Source organism: Debaryomyces hansenii (genome assembly GCF_000006445.2).
Source record: "Debaryomyces hansenii CBS767 chromosome A complete sequence".
In the NCBI taxonomy this organism is placed as follows: Eukaryota; Fungi; Ascomycota; class Pichiomycetes; order Serinales; family Debaryomycetaceae; genus Debaryomyces; species Debaryomyces hansenii.
In genome coordinates, this window is record NC_006046.2 from 66,273 (window position 1) to 91,416 (window position 25,144).

General features: G+C 34.7%; 13 protein-coding genes across 13 annotated transcripts; 8 read left to right on the forward strand and 5 right to left on the reverse strand. All coding sequences in view use genetic code 12, as the record gives it.

Annotated features, from left to right (window-relative positions):
• Positions 1-1,103: 1,103 nt before the first annotated feature.
• Positions 1,104-2,159, forward strand: DEHA2D00748g (DEHA2D00748p; the record flags this gene model as incomplete). The annotated part of the gene is made up of 1 exon (XM_458501.2): positions 1,104-2,159. The coding sequence occupies one exon, from the start codon at positions 1,104-1,106 to the stop codon at positions 2,157-2,159; it is 1,056 nt and encodes a 351-aa protein (XP_458501.2).
• Positions 2,160-2,700: 541 nt separating this feature from the next.
• DEHA2D00770g (DEHA2D00770p) lies at positions 2,701-4,077 on the forward strand (the record flags this gene model as incomplete). Its single annotated transcript, XM_458502.1, has 2 exons — positions 2,701-2,754; positions 2,797-4,077. 2 exons carry the CDS (start codon positions 2,701-2,703, stop codon positions 4,075-4,077), a joined length of 1,335 nt encoding a protein of 444 aa, XP_458502.2.
• A 26-nt stretch (positions 4,078-4,103) lies between these two features.
• On the forward strand, positions 4,104-4,319 carry DEHA2D00792g (DEHA2D00792p; the record flags this gene model as incomplete). Its single annotated transcript, XM_458503.1, has 1 exon — positions 4,104-4,319. One exon carries the CDS (start codon positions 4,104-4,106, stop codon positions 4,317-4,319), a length of 216 nt encoding a protein of 71 aa, XP_458503.1.
• A 300-nt stretch (positions 4,320-4,619) lies between these two features.
• On the forward strand, positions 4,620-5,081 carry DEHA2D00814g (DEHA2D00814p; the record flags this gene model as incomplete). Its single annotated transcript, XM_458504.1, has 1 exon — positions 4,620-5,081. The coding sequence occupies one exon, from the start codon at positions 4,620-4,622 to the stop codon at positions 5,079-5,081; it is 462 nt and encodes a 153-aa protein (XP_458504.2).
• A 475-nt stretch (positions 5,082-5,556) lies between these two features.
• Positions 5,557-5,724, reverse strand: DEHA2D00836g (DEHA2D00836p; the record flags this gene model as incomplete). The annotated part of the gene is made up of 1 exon (XM_458505.1): positions 5,557-5,724. One exon carries the CDS (start codon positions 5,722-5,724, stop codon positions 5,557-5,559), a length of 168 nt encoding a protein of 55 aa, XP_458505.1.
• Positions 5,725-9,195: 3,471 nt separating this feature from the next.
• On the reverse strand, positions 9,196-9,411 carry DEHA2D00858g (DEHA2D00858p; the record flags this gene model as incomplete). The annotated part of the gene is made up of 1 exon (XM_458507.1): positions 9,196-9,411. One exon carries the CDS (start codon positions 9,409-9,411, stop codon positions 9,196-9,198), a length of 216 nt encoding a protein of 71 aa, XP_458507.1.
• A 2,029-nt stretch (positions 9,412-11,440) lies between these two features.
• DEHA2D00880g (DEHA2D00880p) lies at positions 11,441-12,151 on the forward strand (the record flags this gene model as incomplete). Its single annotated transcript, XM_458508.1, has 1 exon — positions 11,441-12,151. One exon carries the CDS (start codon positions 11,441-11,443, stop codon positions 12,149-12,151), a length of 711 nt encoding a protein of 236 aa, XP_458508.1.
• Positions 12,152-13,656: 1,505 nt separating this feature from the next.
• DEHA2D00902g (DEHA2D00902p) lies at positions 13,657-14,883 on the forward strand (the record flags this gene model as incomplete). The annotated part of the gene is made up of 1 exon (XM_458509.1): positions 13,657-14,883. The coding sequence occupies one exon, from the start codon at positions 13,657-13,659 to the stop codon at positions 14,881-14,883; it is 1,227 nt and encodes a 408-aa protein (XP_458509.2).
• A 1,123-nt stretch (positions 14,884-16,006) lies between these two features.
• On the reverse strand, positions 16,007-17,647 carry DEHA2D00924g (DEHA2D00924p; the record flags this gene model as incomplete). The annotated part of the gene is made up of 1 exon (XM_458510.1): positions 16,007-17,647. One exon carries the CDS (start codon positions 17,645-17,647, stop codon positions 16,007-16,009), a length of 1,641 nt encoding a protein of 546 aa, XP_458510.2.
• A 1,888-nt stretch (positions 17,648-19,535) lies between these two features.
• On the reverse strand, positions 19,536-19,664 carry DEHA2D00946g (DEHA2D00946p; the record flags this gene model as incomplete). The annotated part of the gene is made up of 1 exon (XM_002770199.1): positions 19,536-19,664. The coding sequence occupies one exon, from the start codon at positions 19,662-19,664 to the stop codon at positions 19,536-19,538; it is 129 nt and encodes a 42-aa protein (XP_002770245.1).
• Positions 19,665-20,106: 442 nt separating this feature from the next.
• On the reverse strand, positions 20,107-22,032 carry DEHA2D00968g (DEHA2D00968p; the record flags this gene model as incomplete). The annotated part of the gene is made up of 1 exon (XM_458511.1): positions 20,107-22,032. One exon carries the CDS (start codon positions 22,030-22,032, stop codon positions 20,107-20,109), a length of 1,926 nt encoding a protein of 641 aa, XP_458511.2.
• A 596-nt stretch (positions 22,033-22,628) lies between these two features.
• Positions 22,629-23,552, forward strand: DEHA2D00990g (DEHA2D00990p; the record flags this gene model as incomplete). Its single annotated transcript, XM_458512.1, has 1 exon — positions 22,629-23,552. One exon carries the CDS (start codon positions 22,629-22,631, stop codon positions 23,550-23,552), a length of 924 nt encoding a protein of 307 aa, XP_458512.2.
• Positions 23,553-24,150: 598 nt separating this feature from the next.
• DEHA2D01012g (DEHA2D01012p) lies at positions 24,151-25,032 on the forward strand (the record flags this gene model as incomplete). The annotated part of the gene is made up of 1 exon (XM_458513.1): positions 24,151-25,032. The coding sequence occupies one exon, from the start codon at positions 24,151-24,153 to the stop codon at positions 25,030-25,032; it is 882 nt and encodes a 293-aa protein (XP_458513.1).
• Positions 25,033-25,144: the final 112 nt, after the last annotated feature.

Genomic DNA, 25,144 nt, shown 5'->3' on the forward strand with positions numbered 1-25,144 from the left:
AATTGTAAGTTTAGTGGCTTTTAGATTACAATTATGCTTATCTACATGTGATTCTTTCAGGATTTCCTCACGAGGATTGATTCTAGACTTTAAATATGTTGTCGTTCTTCTAAGGCTATTGTGCCATGTGTATTTTTCCATGAAAGAAATCAACAAACAGTGCATATGCTACAGATTTTATAAATTAACTAGGTTCACAATAGCTCGGATTTGTCCAACAAAAATTTGCAAATATTGGTAGTTAACTTGAGCAAGCATTCTTCTGAAAGAGATAGACTTTTTGATCGAAATTTCACTACAACACTTCTTGTTGAATTTTATGAACTCGGTAGCAAGTTTCAAGCCATCTATGTTGACAATTACTTTTAATCTTTATGCAGACTCGTATATAGAAAGTACTTTCTATTAAAGCCTGAGATTCTCTGTCAATGTATTCTGTATCCCCTACCGCTTGACCTTGTCGAATGCAATTTTTGATTTTTTTAAAGCGTTGCCCAGCATAATGCTTAAGGTTCAAACAGATAATTGATTGAGTAGAATTTGCCAAATCATTTGTAACCTATAGTGTAACCAGATACCTTTTTCCTCACGAGGTACACATATAGACACTGACGACAATCGTTTATATTTTCAAGTTCTCATGCTTCCCAATTCTTTCTAGCAGATAACCAAGCGGGTAATCAAGCGGATGGTAGTTTGGTACTTTAGTTCTTTCTACTTTTCTCGAACTCTAATTAGATTCGTTTATCAATGAAATTGGTAGTCATTGGTAAGAATCGTAATCCATAAGTGAGTCCCTATGCACATCGCAATATTCTGAATATAGTGAAAAACTCTTTTTATGTCATCAGCTTGCGATTTGATCACCTTTATTTAAAAGATATATAAAGATAAAGAAATGATTCTAAGATGAATTAAATTCGATTGAATTCTTAATCTTTAGGGAAAGTGAAGCTTACTAGATATTTGTTAACCCAAGCTCTGTCGCAGTTTAAATTTCGGTATACCTCGCTTAAATTAGATTTTCTCCGACTATTGCAGGGATCAAATGAAATTTAATTAAAATATGTAATCTGCTCATAACGACGTCTTTCAAATAGTAAATGTCAACACACAAGAGCATGAAGATACCAGAGACACAAGTAGCGTTTGGATTTAGAAGAGGAGAAAAGAATATTGTTAGATATGATAAGTGGCCAGTTACAAGGCCAAAAGATGGAGAAGTTTTAGTTGAAGTGAAGGCGGCTGGCTTGTGTCAGAGTGATGTTCACATAGTACATGGACAACCAGGATATATTCCAGATGAGCTTGTAATGGGACATGAGATCGCAGGGCAAATCGTCGAAGTAGGTGGTCAGAGTGTCCCTGATGATTATCAGGTTGGAGAACGGGTTGCGATTGCCATTGCAAGCTTCTGTGGAATCTGTGACAATTGCAGAAGTGGATTTGACAACAATTGCTTGCGATCTGTAGAAGCATATGGATTGACTTTAGATGGTGGGTTTCAGCAGTTCTTATTGATTAAAAATTTGAGAGGGTTAATCCCGATTCCAGATCAAGTGACCTATGAGCAAGCTGCAATTGCATCAGATGCAGTTTTAACTCCATTTCATGCTATTAATAAAGCAAGACAAGATTTAGTACCTACAGCTCATGTTTTGGTTATGGGAATGGGAGGACTAGGTCTCAATGCGTTGCAAATTCTTCGTAACTATGGATGTACTATCGTAGCGGTGGATATCAAGCCTGAAGCCAAAAAATTGGCGAAAGAGTATGGGGCTACGGAGTTTTTCCTGGACATTAGTGAATCAGACTATTCAAGGCAATCATTCGACGTCTGTTTTGACTTCTGTGGGTTTCAAGAGACTTTTGACGTGTGTCAAGAGTATGTCAAAGCAAGAGGAAGAATTGACACAGTAGGGCTAGGAAGGTCTAAGTTATTCGTTAGAAACTTTGAGTTGGCTAGAAAGGAGGTAAAGATTAATTTCAACTTTGGCGGCACTTCTCAAGAACAAGTAGAGTGTATGAAGTGGGTGGCACAGGGAAGAATAAAGCCTCTTTCTACCGCTGTTCCTTTTAATTTATTGCCAGATTATTTGAACAAATTAGCTCAGGGAAAAGTTAATGGTCGTGTTGTTTTTCATCCTTCCAAGTTATAACGATTATATTTTATTTATCCTCCTTTATATGTTTTGCGTTTCAAACGTTACAGGGCAGTAAAATTCATAATGCGATTTTTATTCTCCCTTGTTGATCGCCATAAATATATATAATAGCGTAAATTACTGAGCCGGATACAAATTATGATGTGATATGATGAAACTAAATACTGCTACTTCATGCACAAAGGAACTAAAATTGACTAAGAAGCATTAAATTTCATTTGAAAAATTCTGCTCCTTCTTTCAAGTGTCTAGCGTGGTTATCATACTTTTTGTGCAAATTATTTACATAGATTAATATAATATTCGATTAATTCGAACTCTTAATGAGTATAAGGCTTCCAGGGTGTAAATGGCCTGTGTTAAAACAAAATAATTTTATTATGTAAGCAAAAAAAGCGATAAGTTATCACTAAGATTACCTGAAAATAGCAGTTAAAGAAGTGTATTTCAAAATTAATAAGTCAATAGATATGAAAAGTAATAATCTAGAGGAGATCGGTCCGTTTAAAACAAAGGCCAAACGCCGAACTGTGCGATGCCTGAATTGTCGCAAGCTCAAGATAAAGGTACGTTAAGTGATACTGATTTGGTAGGTTATGAGAACAATTAGGGATAATCTAACAAGATCTAGTGTGATGAAGCACGGCCGGCATGTGAGTACTGTGCTCATAGGAATCGAGAGTGTATATATCCTGATATACAACCCAAACTCTCAACGAATGCTATTAGTACCAATGAGCAAGAAGCTAGATCTTACTCTTTAAGTACATCACAGTCACAAAAATCACTCAATTCTATGTCTAGCCTCATTGGAATATCATCATTTGAGTATCAATTGATATGTTACTACCAAAATCTATGCGAATTTGACTTTAGACCCCATCCAAATCCAAAAATGAATGTCTGGTTTAAGGAAACTCAAAGATTAGGGTTTCATTCAGATTTGGTTCGAAATTGTATTTATGCTATAAGTACAATGCATCTAGACAATCTCGATTTTTATGAATCTATTAAGGGTTCTAAATTGGTTCAATCTCCACAAGCTATAAAGTTTTTTAACTGTCATCTATCTATATTCGAGCCTAATCAATTAAGAGGATTTCATCAGGGTAAGGTACTCTACAATAAGACTGTTCAATATTTTTTGAATAGCGTCAAGCAAACAATGGATATCATCAATGATATTGAATCCGGAAATGGGCCACATTCAACTTCACAAGCAATAGAAATTTTGATCTCAAGCCTTATCATATTCAATCTATTGCTGCATCATCACGCAATGTTTCTTCCACTAATAGCACATGATCTATCGCAGCCTAACCTACTATCCATATGTATGGGAATGAAACATGTAAAGAATATTATTGTTCCCTACTTGGAAGAAAGTAGTTTTGGAATATTATTTAAGGGGGACACTACTACGCTTTTGGATTCTAAATTGTGTAATAGAATATCCTTGATAGAACAACTTAAAGATTACAGGCTTATTTTGGAGGAAAGAGATGAGATTCAGCCCCATGAATCGTTAATATACATTGATTCTATAAAGAAACTAGAAGACATCATGTACAAAATAATTATTCTGAATAATCAACAACTCATATGGGGATGGATTGGAGAACAAGATGACGAATTTTATATTCTTGCAAATGAAAAAAAAAAATATTTTGCTTGCAAACTACTTTTTTACTATAGCTCATTGCGTGTGATATTAACAGGTAGGACAAGCTATCAGGGAAATACTTGGACATTTTATTGTCATTGGTTTAAAAACTATAATCTTGCAAAATTTGGTCACTGGAGAGATCCTAAAGATTTTTCTCTATATAAGCTTGTTTTTCTGTATGATTATGAGGTAAAAGATTTGAACTCATTCTTGGCAACCAATCAAATGACCTTTGAGAGTAAATAAATAGATTTTGTTCAATTAATGTAATTATGGGACATATTCCGAAAGAAACTTGGGATAAAAAAAAGGCATTAAAAATAGTAAGATTTCAACAAATGACATGCTCTGAATTCTCGTTTGAGAATGATACAAAGAAAAATTCTAATGCAAGCAGCGAGATATATTGGTGTCCAGGGAAAATGTTACAAATCGTCCAATTGGTGAATTCAATGACCAAGCATTCTATAAATGATAAAGTTCCTTAGATAGAGTAAAAAGTAATTATAGGTCTCGTTGGATAAAAAGGTTGTTATAATTTAGATAGACCTAAAATTCTTTATTCTTTATATCGTAAATTTTTGAAGTTGGTTGGCTAAGAAGGTTTAAAATCTTAACGAGGCCGATTTGTGCAGAGGTATATGTCATGTTGAGATAATGCTCTCTATTATTTTTTTACTCTGTGCATTATTTGTCATCATACAGCGCGCAGACGGAGTTAAAATGACACATATATAAGCAGACCTCCACGCAACAAACGATAATAATAAATTAAAGTATAACCAAATATGTTATTGAATGCAACTATAATCATCGATTCCAAACCAGAGAAGGTGAGAGAAATTTTCTTAGATTTCAGGAAACACTCACAATGGAATCCATTTTTCACTGACGTCAGAATTTACACTCCTGGTGTAACGAGTCCTCTGCCGGGAACTCAATTAGAAATTAAAATGAAACTAAATGGTGGAAATGAAAACATAATGTATCCAATTGTGTTGGAGAATAACTCAAGTTCTTTCAAATGGAAAGGTAACTTGCTTTTTGATTTTATGTTCGTCGGCGTACACTCTTTTGAATTTATTCCATTAGAGATAGATGGCCAAACTAGAACAAAATTAGTTCAGTCTGAAGATTTCAGTGGGATTTTATCTTATGTTTTTGAATGGACGGGTTTGAAGGATAAAACTGAAAAGGGTTTCAATGAACTTAATCGAGCTTTAAAGATTCAGGTAGAGCAAGATAATTAATCTACCATTTCAGATTCACAATAGTCTCAAAGGTAAATGAAATTTATTACATAGATCGTAATAACTTGTGCTGATGTTCATTTGGGTTATAATTTTATTGATCTGTTTATAGTATATTAGCGAAAGCGTAATTAGCACAGTAGGATTTGAAGAAGTCATCAACCCATATATCCGTTTCAAATATGAACTAGTATCAAAAACAGAGACGTTCTAAATATTATAAATTTCCTATTACTAACATAAACAAACCTTATCATTAGATGTACTATCTATTAGTATCTTAGTGCGAATACAGGGTAGATTTAAGACGATACGGAGGTACAACTTAGTATGAGCATCCAACTTTTAAATCACCCGTCACCAGTGGAGCAGTGTTCGCAATACTACATCAATCTGATATATTGAACCTTCAATAATATTGCAAATGTGAATATGTTTTGACTTCCCACCACAAAAAGCACCATTAACTGTAATATTATATTTTGGTGAATAACACCCTGATATTAGTCACTCCTTTCTTTGTCATTGGAATGTTAATGGATCCTCTGTAGGATAATAAGAAAGGGTACGTTGTTCCCACAGCCAAATAGCCTAATGTCACAATTGTCTTAATTCTGCTTGGTTTATTAAGAAAGGAATACATTTTAGAGCAATTTATGTCCTTCCAATAAACCTAAAGATACTTTCATACGTTTATATATAATTCTACTTCTCTTACTGGTTCCTTTCTCTTCCAATGCCTTCCGTACGTATACTTTTGCCTTCTCTAATTATCCATTTGGTATGGCGTCCGACAGTTTGTGCCCCCCCCCCTCATTGCCAAGTTCGGTATACCTTCCGTTTTTATTTCTTCTACCATGTCCCTAGGAAATACGAAGGGAGACCATAATTTTCGCGCGCGTAAATGTATAGCAGATACGATGATCTGTGCTACGATAAAGGTAGTTGTAGTACGCAACGAGATTTACACAGTCGCATATTATACAGTAATATACTACTAAGCAAAAATTATCACAAAGGACAGGCAAGAGTGTATGCAATGGCAGTCAAAACCCATACAGTTGCAGGTATAGTAGCCACAGAAATCCATTGGAATATCTGAAATCATCGCCGTATACAGTTTTTCCAAGCTGTATTAATTATATTGTTATGCCAATTAGTATACTATCGAATTCTTAAGTTACAACAACCCAAGGTTATCGCTGAGGTTGTTACAGGGATAATTCTAGGACCATCAGTAATGGGTCACATTCCAAACTTCAAAAGCGTTGTTTCCCAGAAGAATCCATTCCTGGTTGACTTTAATGGCCAATATAGGAATTATCTTATTTTTATTCATTATCGGACTAGAAGTGTATATTTCGTTTATCAAGAAGAATCTAAAGGTGGCGATTAGTGTTGGAATAATAAATATGGCTGTTCCGTTTGCTTTGGGATGTGGTATTGCAAAAGGTATCTATACTACGTATAGAATGGATTCTACCGAACTACCACCAATATAGTTCGTATATGGTATTTATTTCCTTGACCATGTGTATTACAGTGTTTCCCGTTTTCGCTCGTATTTTAACAGAATTGAATTTAATAACTGATACAGTGGGCACAATTGTGTTAGCTGCGGCAATTACAAATGATTTGACATTGCCGATCTTATTAGCACTAGTAGTTACTTTGGTCAGTGCTTCAAATGCTGTAAATACAGTTTATATATTGCTATTGACGGTTGCGTAGTTCTTATTTTTATGTTTTTCAGTTAGATTGGCTATGAAATTTTGTTTACAGAGATTTACCAATGATTTGATTTCAGGAGAGTTATTTATTTTAGCGACAGTCTTTATCTCAGCATTTTTCACTGATATTATTGGCGTGCATCCCATATTTGGGGCATTTATGGTTGGTGTTATTGTACCTAGGACAAATGGATATGTGATAAAAATCACCGAGAAATTAGAAGATTTGGTACACATTGTCTTAATTCCTATTTATTTCGCTTTAGCTGGATTAAATGTGAATATAGGATTATTGAACAGGGCAATTGATTGGGCCTATACAATAGGTATAATATTGTTAGCAATGGTAGGCAAGATATTTGGAGGGTTATTGCTGGAAAGCTTAATAAATTACTTTGGCGTGAGTCATTAGCGGTCGGTGTTTTGATGTCATGTAAAGGAATTGTTGAAATTGTTGTTTTAACCGTAGGATTGAACGCCGGAATTATTACTCAAAGGGTATACTCAATGTTTATTGTAATGACATTACTACCTTTATGACTACTCCTTTGACTTTATTAGTTTATCCTTGAATACAGACTTCGAGTCGAAAAATTCTTGAAAGGTGAAACATCCTTGGATAGTACTCCAATAATAAAAGTAAGTTCGTCAGATTCAGGACCTCTTGCCTCCGGAAATGATTTACACGAGTTTCATTCATTAGAAGATATTGATATAGATCAATTGGACCATTTTCGAATTTCAAAATTAGTCGTGTTATTAAGAGATATACATTCCATCTCACACTTAATGTCATTCACTCATGATATATCGATGTTAAGTGACAACGCACATAATAATTATAGTATTGATATAAAGGCAGTACATTTGAGAGAATTCAGATCAAGGACATCACATTTATTGGAAGCTTTATATCAAGATTACATTACTAACTTTAATGAAGACAAACTTCATAAATCTTCGTCTTTACTAACAATTATGAAGATGTTTAATGAATTATTAGGGAATCATTTCACATCGAGGTCAGTATTATCTACATTTAAAAATCATATTTTTACTATTAATGACCAGATTTCTGAGGCATCTGAATTGCTAGTTTGCACTATTAATAAAAACGAATTAGCAAGCAATCTTTCTAATAGCAGTAATTTTAACTGCGAAGATTCAGAACGTGCATTATATGGGAAGCATTTTCATTCATGTGCTCATTTTGGATTATTTGTAACCAATGAAGATAAGCCTTCTTCTAAGGAAATTATTAAGGATAAGGTATGCATATTGAACTCTTTTGAGAATGAAGAACCACGATCAATCTTTGGTATCGACTCAGTTAATCTTGTTTTACATCATGATAACTTTTTAAGTGCGAGTGATTTGTTAACCTTAAATGTCGTCTATAAATTGGCATTTAATCTATTATCGGTTAACATTTTTATAAATACGTCGTCATCACTGTCTTCTGGGCTTGAAGAAAAAATTAGGTCTCTTTTTCTGCACAGCACAAAAGCACATTTGTCAATTCACTATACTAAAGAAAACAGCATAAAGGAAGACGTCTTGAGGGCAAGCACTCACTCGAGCAATGAGATCTTTGTAGTACCTAATAATTTGGCTAAGGATGAAAAAGATGAAATGTTTTCGAATTCCGTTAATGAATTAATTGATCTAAGCGAAACTGAAGGGTTCAATGTTTTAGTTGTTAAAGCTGTATCTTTTTTGAATAATATATAGATTTCAGAATTATCTAATATTAATCACAACCAATTATCAATTTTCGAGATTTGAGAGGGTGTGTTTGGGGATTTGAATATAATTGCATATTTAAAATTAACTTATGTGGTAGTAGTCAAAATAATGAATACTCTGCAGCATCATATAAATAGCTAATTCGACATTTATCTTGACAGAAGAAAATGAACTCCTTTGTTTCCAGAGTGTAAGATAATATTGTCATTTATTACAAAATTCGTGAAGTAAACTAATCATGTAATTAAAATGGTTCCAACACCGATTTTAGCATGTACTCAGGAAACAGTAAAATTTTCAATGGAATTATGTGTGCATTAATAATGTAAAAATGAAGTTATTTGCAGCACAGCGCGAAAAAGGATCACAAAAAGTGATATGATACCGTTCCAATGGTTTGGCAACCACCGTTCTACAGTTATCATTATAACACATAAAAAACACACATAAGTTCAATATTCCGAAGAAAAGCTCCTAGATGGGTCTATTATTCATGGAATGTACTCTACATCATGGTAATACTAACTACAAGCTCTAATTCATAAATTAGCGGAATGGTTCCAGTCTTAAAATGCAGTTAGAAATTTTGGCCCATTTTTTTTTTCGCACTGTCGAGGTTCCGCTTTCCAAAAGTTGTGTCAAGGTTCAATACCTTTCATTAATATCTTGTAGGCATTGCTCTTTCCCGGTCCTGTAGGACTAACCACGAGCAAATCTGTAAACCTCAAGGCGTCGGTGACGGTGTCCGAATAGAATGATCCAAATTCAAAGAAGCCGTAGAGACGCCGGCTCATCTCGTCGAACACCACCTTTCCGAGATTGAGTGGTTGAAAAATTTGGACGTGCTGAAGCATATCCAACTTATGTGATCTTCTCTCCGTCAAGAAGACCCTCGTGAAGAAAACCTACGCCTGCAGCAAGTAGCCTGGAGTGTACCTATGGCCGACAAACTTCTCGCTGACCTGCTCTATGAATTTGTACACTTGAGCACTATGGCGGATTCCAAGCTCGTACGTAAACAAAAGAGTCTTGATCTTATCTTCTCTTGACAACTTCTTCAAGTCGAAATAGACTCTATTTGATTTTGCTTGATAATGTTACCCGTATTTATTTCCAACCAGGCGCGTGGAAGATGATATCAAGCTGCATTTTTCTCGTCAATGGTCTAAGATACTACTGCTAGACTTTACCTGTACGTTAAAAGTATTGGTGAAATGGATAATAGAAGTGGTACTCTTTGATTCAAATTACACAAAGAAGTAAATTTGTACGACTTAGTGATAGTTTCTTTTGGTTAAAGTTACAATGAGCTTCTTAATAAATATGGCTTGTAGATGAAACTTCCAGAAAAAGGAAGAAACAGAACTCTGCTTGTGACTTCAGTAAAAGAAAGAAAGTAGAATGTGATAAAGGTAATCTTTATTCAAGTTGTTAGGATATAAAAATCTCAATTGTATCGGTACATCTAGTGGTAACAAAGTAACCTTGGCTATTCTGGTAGATGCTCTGCTACTGAGCTACACGAAGAGTTCCAAAACTTGAAAAGAGAAATAAGTAGGCTTGAAAGAATGGTTATGTTTTCCAGTGTACCTTCAATTATGCCTCTTAACATACATCAAGCTCACATCATCTAACCAATTACAGGCTAACAATTCCCCATTTTATTTTGTTGGATACAATCCTATAGCTAAGTATGAAGATGCAATAAATTTTCATAATGTATACGCATCCGCTGACTATCTAACAATATCAAACCATTTCAACGTTGGTCCTTTATCGTGGATTTCTTTACTGCAAAAGGATTCGGGATTGAGGCTTTTATCAGATTTCATGGATATTAAGAAAAGATATATTAGAAAATTAAATGATTCTCTGCTTCACAATAGGGACAGAAAAGAAGATTCTGAAGGACAATCAGACTTTCATTGCCAAACCAAAGAGTCATATGGACACTAAAAAGAGATTCTTCGATCATTTGTATCATATGTTTCCTTTTCTTGACGAATTTCTCTTCAAAGATGATATATCAAACATTATTGGTTCTGAAAGCTTTGATGAGCATTGTATAAATACTCTAAAGGTCAAAAAAAAAATAGATTTCGCTCGTTTAGGGTTGTTATTGATTATTTTAAGGTCAAGAACAATATATATCTTACCTACTTTGGGGGTAAAATAATACCGAAGATGAATCACTTGCTTTGAATTATTACACGATTGGGACGTCCTCTTGATATTAATTTCTCGAATTCAATATTATTCTGATTCTAAAACCTTCCTAATTCAATTTACAGAAAACGGACGGGAAAAGCTCATTAGTGTGTACTTCTGTAAGGAAATGTTGGTTAGTCCAATTTAATTCATATCTCAATCAAATGAATTCATTTAATCAAAGCCTTTAAATTACTACAATGAGTAAATTTCATATTCAGTGCCACGTTCAATTTTTAATTAGGTTGATTTAAACTAAGGAAAGAGGAAAGAATCGCATATAATTGGAGAAACATAGATGACGGATAACCCATATTGGTCAGATTAGCCTTATCAATGACCTTTCCTCTCACTTATTAGTCATTACTGAATCGACAATTCTTGAAACATACATATACTACGATACTAATTTTTGAATAAAAAAAGTAAGTTACTAGTCGTCATGTTAGAAATAAACTACAAGCTTGCTAATGCAACTATATATATATATTCCTGACTGGAGAACGTGATATATCAGGCTTTTTTAAACCTACAGCAATTATAACCTAATAATTGGTTAGACATAGCAATTGTAACTTTAACCTTCCATTAGAAGAGAATTTTTCTATAATATTTAAACACATTGTTTCTCACTTATGTATACAGTTCCTATTATATCAATTAATATTAGTAAAAATGGTTAAAGCATTAATAGCAGTGACATCGCATCATGATACATTTTACGAGAACGGGTCCAAAACAGGGGTATTTGTGAGCGAGGCATTACACCCATTTTTGGTATTTAAAGAAAACAATATTGAATCAGATTTTGTCTCTGAAAATGGAACCTTTGGATATGACGTAAACTCGCTTGATCCTATGTTTCTTAATGGAAAAGATTTGGATGTATTCAATAATAAAAGTTCCGACTTCAATGTCTCAATTTCAAATATGAAAAAGGCTTCGCAAATAAATCCAGACGAATATCAAATTATATTTTTTCCTGGAGGCCATGGTACAGCTTTTGATTTTCCCCAAGCCGAGGGGTTGCACAAAGTTGCTCAGAATATTTGGAAGAACAACGGCATAATAGCTGCTGTTAGTCACGGTTCCAATATTTTCGATGGATTATACGACCCAGAAAACCCCAGTAAATTATTGGTTGAAAGCAAAACAATTACTGGATTCACCCATGAGGGAGAGGAAATTATTGGTGTTGATCGAACGTTGAAAAAAGATCATCTTGGTTCGATTGAAGAATTATGTAAGAGATTGGGTGCAAATTTTAGTCGGCCAGATGCACCTTTTGAAGAGCATGTAGTAACTGATGGCAGAATTATAACAGGCTCTAATCCAGCGTCTGCAGTATCTACAGCACTTAAGGCTGTTGAATTAGTGGGGTCATGATTTTTCCTTATGTTCTTAACTAGTTCTTTTGAATTTCGTTAATAGTTGATCAACTAGCGTATGCAAATCAATATTTCATACTATTAATATATTTGTAGATATGAATTCATACAATAAATCGTTTTTTTTTGGAATTTTGGAGTATACTATTGACAGTGTTTAATAAGATTTCTTCTGGGTATATTTGTATCTCAAATTAATTCTAAAAGAATTCATATATTCTCAAGATTGCAATGAATTATAAAATCGCCCTTTTTAAACCCTGAAAATAAATCCTTTGTGATATTCCACAAGGTTATATCATAGTACTATTAATAAGAAAATACCGGCTGATAAAAACAACTTCAAAAATCTCTTCATACATGATGAAATAAATGGAATTAATGAGACATTACCATTTATATTCTGAAATATGTAGCAATAACATATTCACCACTACAATTTCTGGAAAATTGTGTAGAAAATGTAAAACTCTCACATAGCTTTGATAACTGCTGTATCTAATCTGCAATATACGATTATTTTAAATTTTTATATTCTTGTGGTAGAGTATATTGCATTACTCATTAGCTATATATGTGAAGATTTTTGGAACAAATTTCCATTACGTCTAAGATTCTACATTAATATCACAATAGAAATCAAATATATGAAGTCATTAAACATCTATGTTTATTACACAAGAAGCTTGATTTAGACTATTTGCTTCTTGTGTTCTAAAGGGATCTTCTAATTGTAAACTTAAAGTCAAAATCTCACAAGGCCAGATAGTATTTTTCAATTAGCCAACTCAATTGATAAATCAAAAACGAGAGCTTTCAAGGATGTTATAAGAACCACTCATATCTAGATATAAAAGACGGATCTGTTTTTATAAATCTATTTATGCACAATAGTACCTACTTCTAAATTAAGACATAATATAGGGGCAACTATTTTCTTAGATTAACTGATATCTTGCTTAACGAGAAAAATCTTCTTCTATATTCTAGTCTTTTTAAGCATGTTGACATTAATAGATATAATGGTCATAACAATCGTTTTAATTCTGCGATCGGAAGATTCAAAATCAAATCTGATGCTATTCGGGCGCCTATAGAATTTTTATTACAGAGAGTTTGCATTTGAGAAGCTTTAATTAATACTTTTGAACAATAACAGTTATTGTTTTTTATAGGTTTAATCATTTGTTGCCTTTGAATATTCTCGCAGGTAAATTTTAATTTTTGATGCAGTTCACATTTAGACAATGTGGGGTAATCAAATAATCAAATGTAACATTACATTTTTAAATTCAGCTGTAATCTGAAGTCCCATAGCCAAAAGAAGTAATTCATTATACCAAATTGGAACAATGCAGATTAAAAGAAGTTGTTTGCAATGAGGAGAATGCAACAACACCAAGTACCTCTCTGTCGATTTTACTGTCTCATATATATATATATATATATATATACTGCAGCCAAAGATGATTCATAGAACCAACTAGAAGCAATAAAAGAAGAATGAAACTATTTACTGTAATTATTGTTTTAGTCTCGATCAATTTAGTTAATGCATTATCGTTCAACGGCTCGGATATTTTAGCGAATGACAATCATGGAGGAAAAAATATGAGCAACAACTCAAACCCTCATGTTGATTTCTATTCCATTAAAGCTAGTGGTATTAGGGCAACATTCATGCCTTACGGTGCTAGGTTAACACATTTATTAGTAAAAGATAGAGATGGTAACCCACAGGATGTAGTTGTGGGGTATGACAAAGGAGACGCATATATCAATGATACTGATACGGTTCATTCTTACTTTGGTGCAGTTGTAGGACGATACGCAAATCGTATCAAGAAAGGTACGTTTGAAATTGACGATGAAACATACCATGTTCCTAGGAATGAAAATAACGGAACTAACACGCTTCATGGTGGAACTGTTGGATATGATCAACGCAACTGGACTGTTACATCATATAATGAATCTAGCATTACATTTATGCTTGAAGATAATGGATATGAAGGCTTCCCAGGTAGCGTTATCACTTATGCGACTTATGCAGTGAAGACTAGAGACAGGCGGCCAATATTGACTACTAGGCTAGTGAGCATTCCTTTGGATGGTGCTACCCCAATTCTGCTTTCGAACCACATATACTGGAGTTTAAACGCTTTTACCGATGCTCGAAATCCTACAGTTTTAAATGATACTTTGTCGCTTCCATATTCAAACAGATACATTGAAACCGATAAATTTTTGGTTCCGACGGGTGACATTAACCTTGTTCAAGATAAAGCTGGAACAGATTTCATTGAAGCCATTGAATTAGGAACTAACATTAAGCAAGCAGTAGGGGGTTGTGGTCCAAAATGCACTGGCCTCGATACTGCATTTATTTTGGATCGTCCAAGGTATTCAGGTCCCGAGTCAACAGACTTGGTCCTTCTTACTTTACAATCAAATAAAACGGGGATTAAAATGGAGTTAAAAACAAACCAACAGTCTTTACAGATATACAGTTGCGACGGACAAGATGGTACAATTCCAGTCAAGAAAAGCCAACAACATGGAAATGATACAACATATTTAGAACAGTATGGATGTGTTGTGATTGAGCCACAACAATGGATTGATGGTATTAATAACCCACAATGGGCACAGAATGAATTTCAAGTATATGGTGTTGACACCCAACCAGCAGTTAATTTTGCTCTGTATGAATTCAGTTCTTTTGAATAGAACAATGAATATTTTTAATATCAGATTTCTGGGTTACTCTGATATTCAACCTTCTGGGATGTCTGATCAATATAACTGAAATAGAATTTTGACATATAGTAATCTTTCTAAACATAAATGAGGTACTAGAAATTCAAAAATTCAAAATAAGGAATATCTATTTCGTTAACCATTATAAAATATATTCTTTTTTATTTACTTTTTGTTTACGTTAACAATTACATTAGAACTAATATTTGTAGCTTTCACGATTAAGTTTTCAAGAGACTGGATTACCTGTTGTGAATACATTTGATAAGTATAAAAGGAATCAATTAGAGTATTGTAAAAATCCTTTTAACTAATACATGTTTTTCAACCCATTTTCGTTGTACGGAAATAAAGCTCAATTAGGGAACTGATAAACGTTTATAGATGCCTTCTTATACATATTTGACCGACAATAAAGGTATAATGGACGCGCGAGACAAATGCCGCAAATTTCCATTTATGGGAATTCTACTTGGCATTGCGTTGTAGAAATGCACATTTAACTTCATCCTAAACATATTAGACGGATAATCAGGACATATAGCTTGTGACATGAACTCTTAAAAACTTTTCAGCCAATCTATTAATTGGCTATATATATATATTTCAATTTTTAAAGTACTACAAAGGCTCACGCAAGAAATATTATTCAAGAGCAAATATCTCCCTGCTTATGTTCAAGTTTTCATGGACTCAAATACCCGGTTAAAGAACGACAATTCTATAATAGAGTATCAATACGTTATAATCATTTTGTCAGCGTTAGAAAATCTCACTTTTCCAAACTTCATTTTTATTATTGTGTAATACTCTGTAGTAATCTCAATATTGGCAGAAAAGCGCTGTTGATATTCAGTCTTATCATTTTACGCTAATATTGATATTTGAGCGCTATCCTAAGAGTCCGACATTCTATCTATTCTTTTTATACGAGTTATCTCTACAGTTGGTTTACTATTCACTTTTTATTACGAATATTAATTCATATATAATTTAAAATATCTGAGTTAACAGTAGTAATTTCTTTTGCTTTTATCTAGCATACTTCAAGATATGGTTATTGTAAATAACTAACACATCAATAGGTCAGAATCTATAACAAAGAAGCAAAAATAGCAGCAATTGCTAAAGTCCAACTACCGGCAACTAAACTACCCATGCCTTCAGCATACGTTTCGATAGCTGCAACAGTTTGGTTTTGAGAAGTTGGGTAAACAGTAGAGTGTGCAATAGTTTTGTCACTTTGTGTAACAGATGCAGAGTTGGTGATTGTGTTTTGGGCAGTACTTTCAGTAGTCAATGGACAATAGGTAGTATAGACGGTGTCAAATTCAGTTACAACAGTAAGACCAGTAGTTACGGTCGCAAAATCACACTTGTTATCTTGACAGGAGGTAACGGTAATCACAGTTGTAGCAACATCTGATACTGTTTCAGTGCTTGGGGTATTGTCTAATGGGCAGTAAGTGGTGTATGAAGTAGAGCCTTCAGTAACAACAGTAACACCAGTCTCGATTGGAACCTTTGAACAATGGTTATCAGAACAGCTTGTAACGGTGATTATAGTTGTTTGAATACCAGTTACAGTAGCTGTAGTTCCTTCATCAGAAGAAACTAAACCTGATGTAACAGAACCATTCGAGTAATGTGGTAAAGTTGAAACAAGACTCAGAGCACTTGAGGCACCAGTAATCTCATTAGAAGAAGTTGCACTTGCTGTCATATCATTTGAGGTAGAAGAAGAGCTTGATTGCGTTGTCAGAGACGAAGCAACACTACTTGAACTGGATGCACTACATTCTTCAGAATTTAAAATGCTTGCCACTTGTTCAATATAGTTAACATCATTAGCGTTAACGTTAGTAAATGCAGAGGATGCATCCCATAAGGAGATTCCACCTAGAGCTTGATCACATTTAATTTCATCAATAGTCTTGGCAACGGTAGCGGCATCAACATATCCATTTCCAGAGGCAGGAGCACCTGGTAATCCAACAAATAATTTAATGTCGTCATTTGGAGCAGACTTTGCAAAATCAGACCATGTATTCCAGTTGAATTCTGATTGGTCTAAAGAACAATAGTTATTGTAAAACTGAATAAATGCAAAATCAAGGTTAGCGTTGCTTAATAAGTCACCGACTGATTGATCAGGATAAGGACATTGAGGAGAAGCAGATAAATAATATGACTTTGATGAATCTTGGTCAAATAAGGTTCTTAATTCATTGGCTAAAGCGACATATCCAACTTGATTATTGTTTTCAATATCAAAATCAAAACCATCAACAACAGCATCATCGAAAGGTCTTTCATCAGCGCTGGTACCTGCACCAAACTTGTTCCATAATGTGGAAGCAAAGTCTACTGCCTCGGCGTCTGATGTGAAACCATAGTTTCCAATACCACCGCCTAACGATAATAAGACAGTCTTACCGGCAGCTTGACAAGTCTTGATGTCTTCACCAATTGCTGAGCAATGTAAAACACCATCTTCGAAAGTCATACCACATTGGTTAGCGAAATTTAAGTTGAAATCATTTGGAAAGTTGTTTAAAAAAGATAATAAGACAATGTCGACAGAATCTGATTCACAGTAGGTGCTCAATCTGTCCTGCGAACCTCCCGAATTCTGACCCCAATAAACGGCAACATTATTGCTGGAGCCAACTTCTAAAGCTGAAACAATTTTGATTAACAAAATTAATTGTGATACAATAAGAGATACAAACATTATTCTAGGGTATGTAACGAATGACTAAGGTTAAGTGAAAATATCTCTATGCTTATTGAGGCTTATTGAATAGAAAATCGGATTTTGGATTTTATTTATACAGAGTTTTCTCGTAAGTCATGTAACTTGGTCGGTATTTTCAAAAAAAAAAACACCTTATGCACGTATCTCCAAGTGTAATTTTCGTAAACAAAGCGCGTTTTGTTAAATAATATTTGTTGATCGGCGTATCGGTCCTTAATAAATAGGTATATATCAATGAAGGGAACCAAAGCAGGTCAACCCGCTTGAAGATGATTTCCAACTTAAGATGCCTATGTTTTGGCAAGGGTTAGGTGAAGTATTCTGATAATTCTATCCAAGTCAAAAAGTTGTAAGCACAGGCGAATTTTTTTAATCAACAATCGCGCTTAACATACATAAACTTGCGTTTGATGCCCTACGAAGTCGCATCACTCGAACAAAAGAAAATCCCTCAAAATTCCTTACTTAATTGTCATTGGATACGTTAAATTTGGTTCAATATTATTGTCTGACTCGTGTTTGAATGGAGTAAACATGGTACTCTAATTGGATCTTGTATGCTATGTACAGGTAAAATGTTTGATATTACAGATAACTCTAAATTTAGTTGAAATTCGAAACGAAGTGATTTCAAATTGCGAAGGGAATTGCGGACGGAAAAAAGGCCACTATCAAGAACAGTATTTAATTCAGTTATGCAGTAATATTTTTGTTTATCTTCTACCTCATAATTATACACTATGGAAATTTTAAAAAAATGTGTCATTCAACCTAACTAGCTATTATAAATGTCATTAATCGTACTACTTATAGAGTCCTAATTCTAACAATTTATTACCAATCATCAAAAAGTAGTAATCAGCATAGACCAATCCATGATCAGCTATTCTACATTCTTCAGGACAGTTTGGATGATGAACGTTGAGCTGTTTACGATTGTGTCAGTGCTACCAAGTTCAACTGTTCCATCATCCTTTGACACTGCTTCATCATTGAATGCGAGTTTAAGACAATCGTTCACTAGCTCCAAAAGTAATATCCAAATATTCTTTTTCCTTAGTGTATTCGTATATTTTAAGCATTCCAAAAGTCTGTCATAGCAAATGATACATCTCTAATATGCTTATCAGGTGCATGGAAATCCCATGGTGGAACACCGTCCATTGGTAATTGAGACAAATAGTACTCAGTTATATTTTGCAACGTCTAAAAACTTTTGGTTCTTCATGAAGAAATAAGTTTCAACATAACCTAATATTCCCCAAGCCTGACCTCTTGCCCAAGATGATCATCAGCGTATCCTTGTTCTGTATTTTTGGATGTAGGCTCTCCCGTTTCTCCCCCATGCACCACAACATGATACGACGACCAATCCTCTCTAAAATGGTTTTTTAATGTGGTTTCAGCGTGTGTTGTAGCGATTGTAGATCAAGTATGCACCTATATACAATAAATATAAATTGCACACATATTATCAATGATAACGATAAAATCTTTTCCATATGATGAGAGTCTCATACCATTGAAATCATCCAACTTCTAATTCAACCAGTCTTCTCATCGAATCTGCTAGCAAGTGAACTTGCTGCAGTGATGATCTTCAGACACCTTTCTTTGGGTGCGTACGTATTCTTTTTTAAAATCCGGTATGATCATAAAATCCAAAAAATGGCTGTTTTGCTTTAGCAACTAAAGGCTCGGACCACCACCTGGCAACATATTATAATTTAAGCGGACTGACGTTTTTTGAAGGGAAGTAATTCGGATATTTTTCATTTATTTCTAACAAGGCATAAAGTGATCCCGGGAAAACCCCAGAGGTCCAATAATCTGCATCCGTTGTTGAATATCTACTGCCTTTCGACTAATCAGGGAATTCAGTTGGTGCCTCTGGCTCATCCAAAGCAGGATAAGCATCACCCCAAATTTTTGCAACAGTAGTGTCCCCATATAATTTATCCTTGATTGCATCAAAGTAAGCTTGTCTTGCCATTTTTCGCAATTGTACATGTTTGTCATATTCATAGTTTTAAACGCTAGAAATCATCGACTTAAATAAAATTTCATGACTAGAGGTCTACTCTGTGGATACCCCACCATACTGGCGCTTACAAGATCAAGTTATGTGATGAAATGCGGTACATTTCTCATCTAAGAAAGACCATTCCAAGTTTGAGAATGAAATTCTATCTTGGTGGGGGGAAGTATTAATGAAGGAATGTTTCGGACTAATCAGTTGAGTATGGTTTTGGTATTTCATGATCACTTGTATTGATTTGACCGTAATTTGTCTATTTGTAATATGAGCATAATGTTTTGACATTTGAGTAATGAAACAGAAATGATAAAAGCTATTATGTATTTATCTTCACGAATATATCTATTCAATATCTAAGTGAATTAATTTAAAGCTATAAATACTGAATACTTGGCGATTAATCAGTCTCCTGGAATTTCTTTATCATTTTAGCCATGAGTTCGTCATTATTACTGGGAATGTTACATGTAACTCTCTCAGCACCAGACTTCAGTACGTCTAATTCTTTCTCACTTGGAACATTTACACTCTCCAAAAATTTATCCCTATTATATTCGCCTTTAGGTTGGGCATAAACGGCACAAGCAAATTTAGCAGTTGACTTAGCTGGGATACGACCTTTTAATTGGGGTACGATAACTTTAGACGAAATTAAATTACTATTTGGTTCTGCCTTGCAAACTCTCGCTTTTCTGTCTTCCATTAAGTTAAGAATTAAAGTAATATCTTTAGAAGTTTCGATCTCAGCAATGGCCTTAGGATCAGCAGTTATGTATTTATTAACATTTTCATCATGCATGACATTAGCTGCGAACCCCCCTTCCAGTGATACCACATCTTCTGAACTATTATTGTCAACGCGGTGTACTCTAATATGGTAATTTCCTCGTTGAAGAATCCATGTTTTGACTTCTATATCCTCTGCACCAGCCGGTGACCACTCTGAGTACAATCCATCTCTGAAAATCCATGATTTATTTGATTCTCTAAAAAAGAAATCTCTATCATTATAACTGAAGCCAATCATATTATCAAGAGAAGCTGAACTGAAATTTTTCAAATTATTTTCAACATTAAAACCGTATCTAGAGCTGTAAGCAAACTTACTATATTTTTCAGCGTGATGTCTAATAAATCCCAGATATGGCCCACTAGTTAATGAGACAGTATTTCCTTTATTATGTGAAATTAACATTCCAGGAACCTTAAGGTTTACGTCTTCTAACAATAGTGGTTCCTCCTTTGATGTCCAAAATGGATGAGACTCGGGTAATATTAGCGATGCAAATGCTTTAAGAGACCAATATGGAGACTGTGGAGAGTTATAGTTTTCACACATAAACTGATTAGGGTAGCTGAATCCAACAGACAAGATATTAGTCTTGAAGTATGAGACTGGTTGCTTCGACCACCAACGCAAATGTCTCAAGTACACTCCTTTCAACACGCCCCAAGGAATGACAGGGGTTTCATCAGCTCTAATAACACATGACAACATACCCCAGAATCCATCAACGGCAAATCTATAAGTGCATGATCTACCGAATGGAATACAGGCTCCATCATCACTGAACCAATGAATAAATTGTTTAGCAAATAATAATGCTCTACTTTTATATTTATTGCTTCTTTCTGGATCTCTATCTTTCATGGCGAGATAATAAATCATGCCATAAAAATGTAAAGCGAATGGATTGTAGTAATCAATCCTATTATTGCCACCATCACCATACCATCCTTCATCAATATACATGGTATCTATATCAGCCATGTAGGCTTCCGTAAGAGATTTATCATATGTAACACCAACCTTGTCTAACCCCAAATCAATCATTATCCTGAAGAATTTCCAATTACAATGAGGAAATTCATTTTCCCTTGCTTTGAGCAAAAATTTGGACAAATTGTCTTTGGCTTCATCCAGTAAAGGATTCCAAATATGTTCTGGAACAAAACATAAGGCAAATCCAATAGCAGCCAATTCAACTAAATGCTGATCATAATCTTGAACATCCCCCCAGTATTCTGGTTTACTTGGATCTGTACCATTGGATAAACCTGTTCTAAATAAATCCCAATGCCTGAATTCGCCCCCTCCGTATACGAAGGGTACAATTCCCCATAATGGTCTTGCAAACCCTTCTAATTCAGCCGCTTCCATGCTAAACACGGCAGAAGTATCTGCCAAACTAACTCTTGCACCATCATCGGTGAAGGCGGGAATCAATGGTTCCAATTGCTGATGTAAAGCTTCAATCACATCCTTTCTTGATTCAAGTGGATTCGTTGACCACGCGTTAAAATGAGGTGATTGCCTGTTCATGCTTAATACAATGAACGATCTTTATTTGTATTATAAAGACAGACTTTTTGAAATCGTAGAAATTAATTTAGTTTTATAGTTTTTCATTTACAGTGGGGGTTATGTATATTAGTACCCCATCAGAAATTCAACTGGGGAAACAAACATATTAGTGGGGGATATGGAAAGTCTAAAACAAGAATCTTGCTACATCAGCTCAACAAGTAAATACCTTTGAACTTCCCGTCTGCTTGAGAAGATTGGCTATTAGCGATTTCTATATTTCCAATCTCAGAAGAATTAGGTATGCTCTGGAATCGAATTCGGCTTTCTTTTTCGTTTAAATCTAGCAGTTGTTTTGCAACTAATTTTAGCAACGCTGCAGTTGATACAACAATCATCAGAACCATAACACCCTTTTTTCAAAACCCGACATCTATAACATACTTGTGTACGCTTTGTCATGACATATAGAGCATATGTCAATCTTACAGTAGCAATATGGCTTTTCGAGGATATCACACTTCTGGTAGAAACACATTTGCTCGTATCCACTAGTTAGAACTTGAGAAAGATATTATGGAATACTTCTATAATATCATCTTTACGACTCGAAAATGAAACATAATGTTGCTGCTCTTCAAATTGGGGCATCTCCTTTAGGGACTAAAGCTACAATGGAAAAAATTATGAGTTATGAATCACGAATCAAAGAATTAAATGTGCAACTAGTCGTTATGCCAGAAGCGACCATAGGGGGATACCCAAAGGGCTCGACATTTGGCACGTATTTAGGTTATCGTACTCAATCGGGACGAGAAGAATTTGCTAAATATCACAGAAGTGCTATTTCGCTTCCAGGTCCTGAAACAGAAGCTTTGCTGGATTTTAGTAAGCGGACAGGTGCTACCCTTGTTATTGGAGTCATAGAAAAGGATGGAGCAACATTATATTGCACTATGATATACATTGATCCGGAGGTAGGATATATTGGGAAACATAGAAAATTAATGCCTACAGCTTCTGAGAGATTGGTATGGGGCCAGGGTGATGGCTCTGGTCTAATTACACCGGATAATAAACACCTTGGTAAACTAGGTGGCGCTATTTGCTGGGAAAACTATATGCCATTATACCGTGCAACCATGTATGCCAAAGGGATAAATGTTTATTGTGCCCCGACTGTGGACGACCGTGATATTTGGAAATCATTAATGAGAACTATCGGTACTGAAGGAAGATTGTTTGTTATATCTGCAGTCCAATTCTTACCAACCCCTGAAGAATGTGGTTTAGATTTGCCGGAATGGGAAAAGGGCAAAAATTGCATCAATGGCGGCTCTGTCATCGTCAATCCATATGGTGATATTATTGCTGGGCCCCTTACGGGGGAAGAGGGCTTGTTGACAGCAGAGATAGATTTAGACATGATTGTGGAAGCACGATATGATCTCGACGTCACAGGTCATTACGCCCGTAATGATATATTCAAATTAACTGTGGATGAGAGACCAAAGGATGGCGTTTCGTTCATTAACTAAGTTCATGTTGTGCCAATGTGTTTCCTAAACTATTCTGCCATAGTCTATAGGTGGGCATAGTATAAAACCTCATGTATTGAACTAGTTTATAGTATATACATGAAATTAGTTTTCTCTATAAGTAAGCAATCTACTAATTGCAGCAATTTTCCAAATGCTAAATTTTTCTGATGTTAAAGCATAATTAACCGTTCTCATATATTACGGAAATGTACCACTTATTATTACAAATGTTTATTAATAGATCTAGCGTCTTGCTTGTGCTAAAAATGAATCAGTCCACAGCTTATCTGATTACATACTATACTTGTGACCCACCTTTGTGACCTTTACAATTAACGACATAATGGTAAAATCTTACGAAATTTGGTGATTACGTACATTAGTAAATCTGACAAATCCGACCGATTTGCGAATTGGTAAAATTGTAATCAATATTTAGTCAGACGCAGTCTTGCAAAAGGAAGCACTGTGGCACAAGAAATATGCCAAAAAAAGTATAAATATGAGTCCTAATACTACAAGAATATGGGGTTTTATTATTCCACCATAGTTAATACTACAACTACTCTTTAATTAAACTCAGAATATAACTAAGATGACCAAGCCAACCGTTGCTATTATTGGTACCTCAGGAGCTTTAGGTAAGCCTACATTAGATGCTTTTGAAAGTTCAATTTTTGCAGACAAATTTCAGTTTCCAATCAAAACATTATCGAGATCATCCAAACCTTCAACTGATAAAATTGAATACATCCAAGGTTCCTTAGATGATGAAGGAACTGATAAGGTAGTTGAAGCATTCAAAGGAGTCGACGTCATTATCGAATTATCTGGCCCTCAAGTATACGGACCGGTCGAAACTTTGGTCAAACAAGTTAAGCCTAAGTTATTCATTCCCTCACAATTTGGAACAGAAATTGATAAGTCTGATAAAGTGTTTCCCGGATTTTTAGATATTAAGACAAAACATTCTAAAGCAGTTAGAGATGTGGGTATTAAAACTGTTGATGTTATAACTTCATTATTTGCTTCTCCAGGAGCTTTCTTATATGAAATCGTGGGACAAGTGGGTATTGATCCAGAATCAAAGACTGTTACTTACAGGGGAGAACCAGATCTCAAGTTTTCCTTTACTCACGTTAATGATATTGGTAGATCGGTTGCAGCAATCGCGGCCATTGATCCTTCCAAATTGCCTGACAAAGTCAGAATCCAGTCGGGTTTAATCACGCCTAGTCAAGTTGTTGAAAGATATGAGAAGGATCATAATGTGAAGCTTACAGTTAAAAATGAATCGGCTGAAGAAGCTTTAAAGGCTGGTCAAGCCAAATATGCGCAGGGTTTCAATCCGGCCGATTTCTTATTCTATTTGAATGTTCTCCTTTCCCAAGGTGTTGATAATGGTTTAAGATTTTCTCAGAACGAGAACGAACTAGTTAATCCGGGAAATAATTCCTGGACTTGGGATCAATATTAATATTGTCATTCCTAGACCTAAGATACTTTATAGAATTTGTTTTGTTTTAGAATTTAAAGGAAATACTAATTAATATATAATTCTATATTCCTATCTATGTGATTTTTCAAAG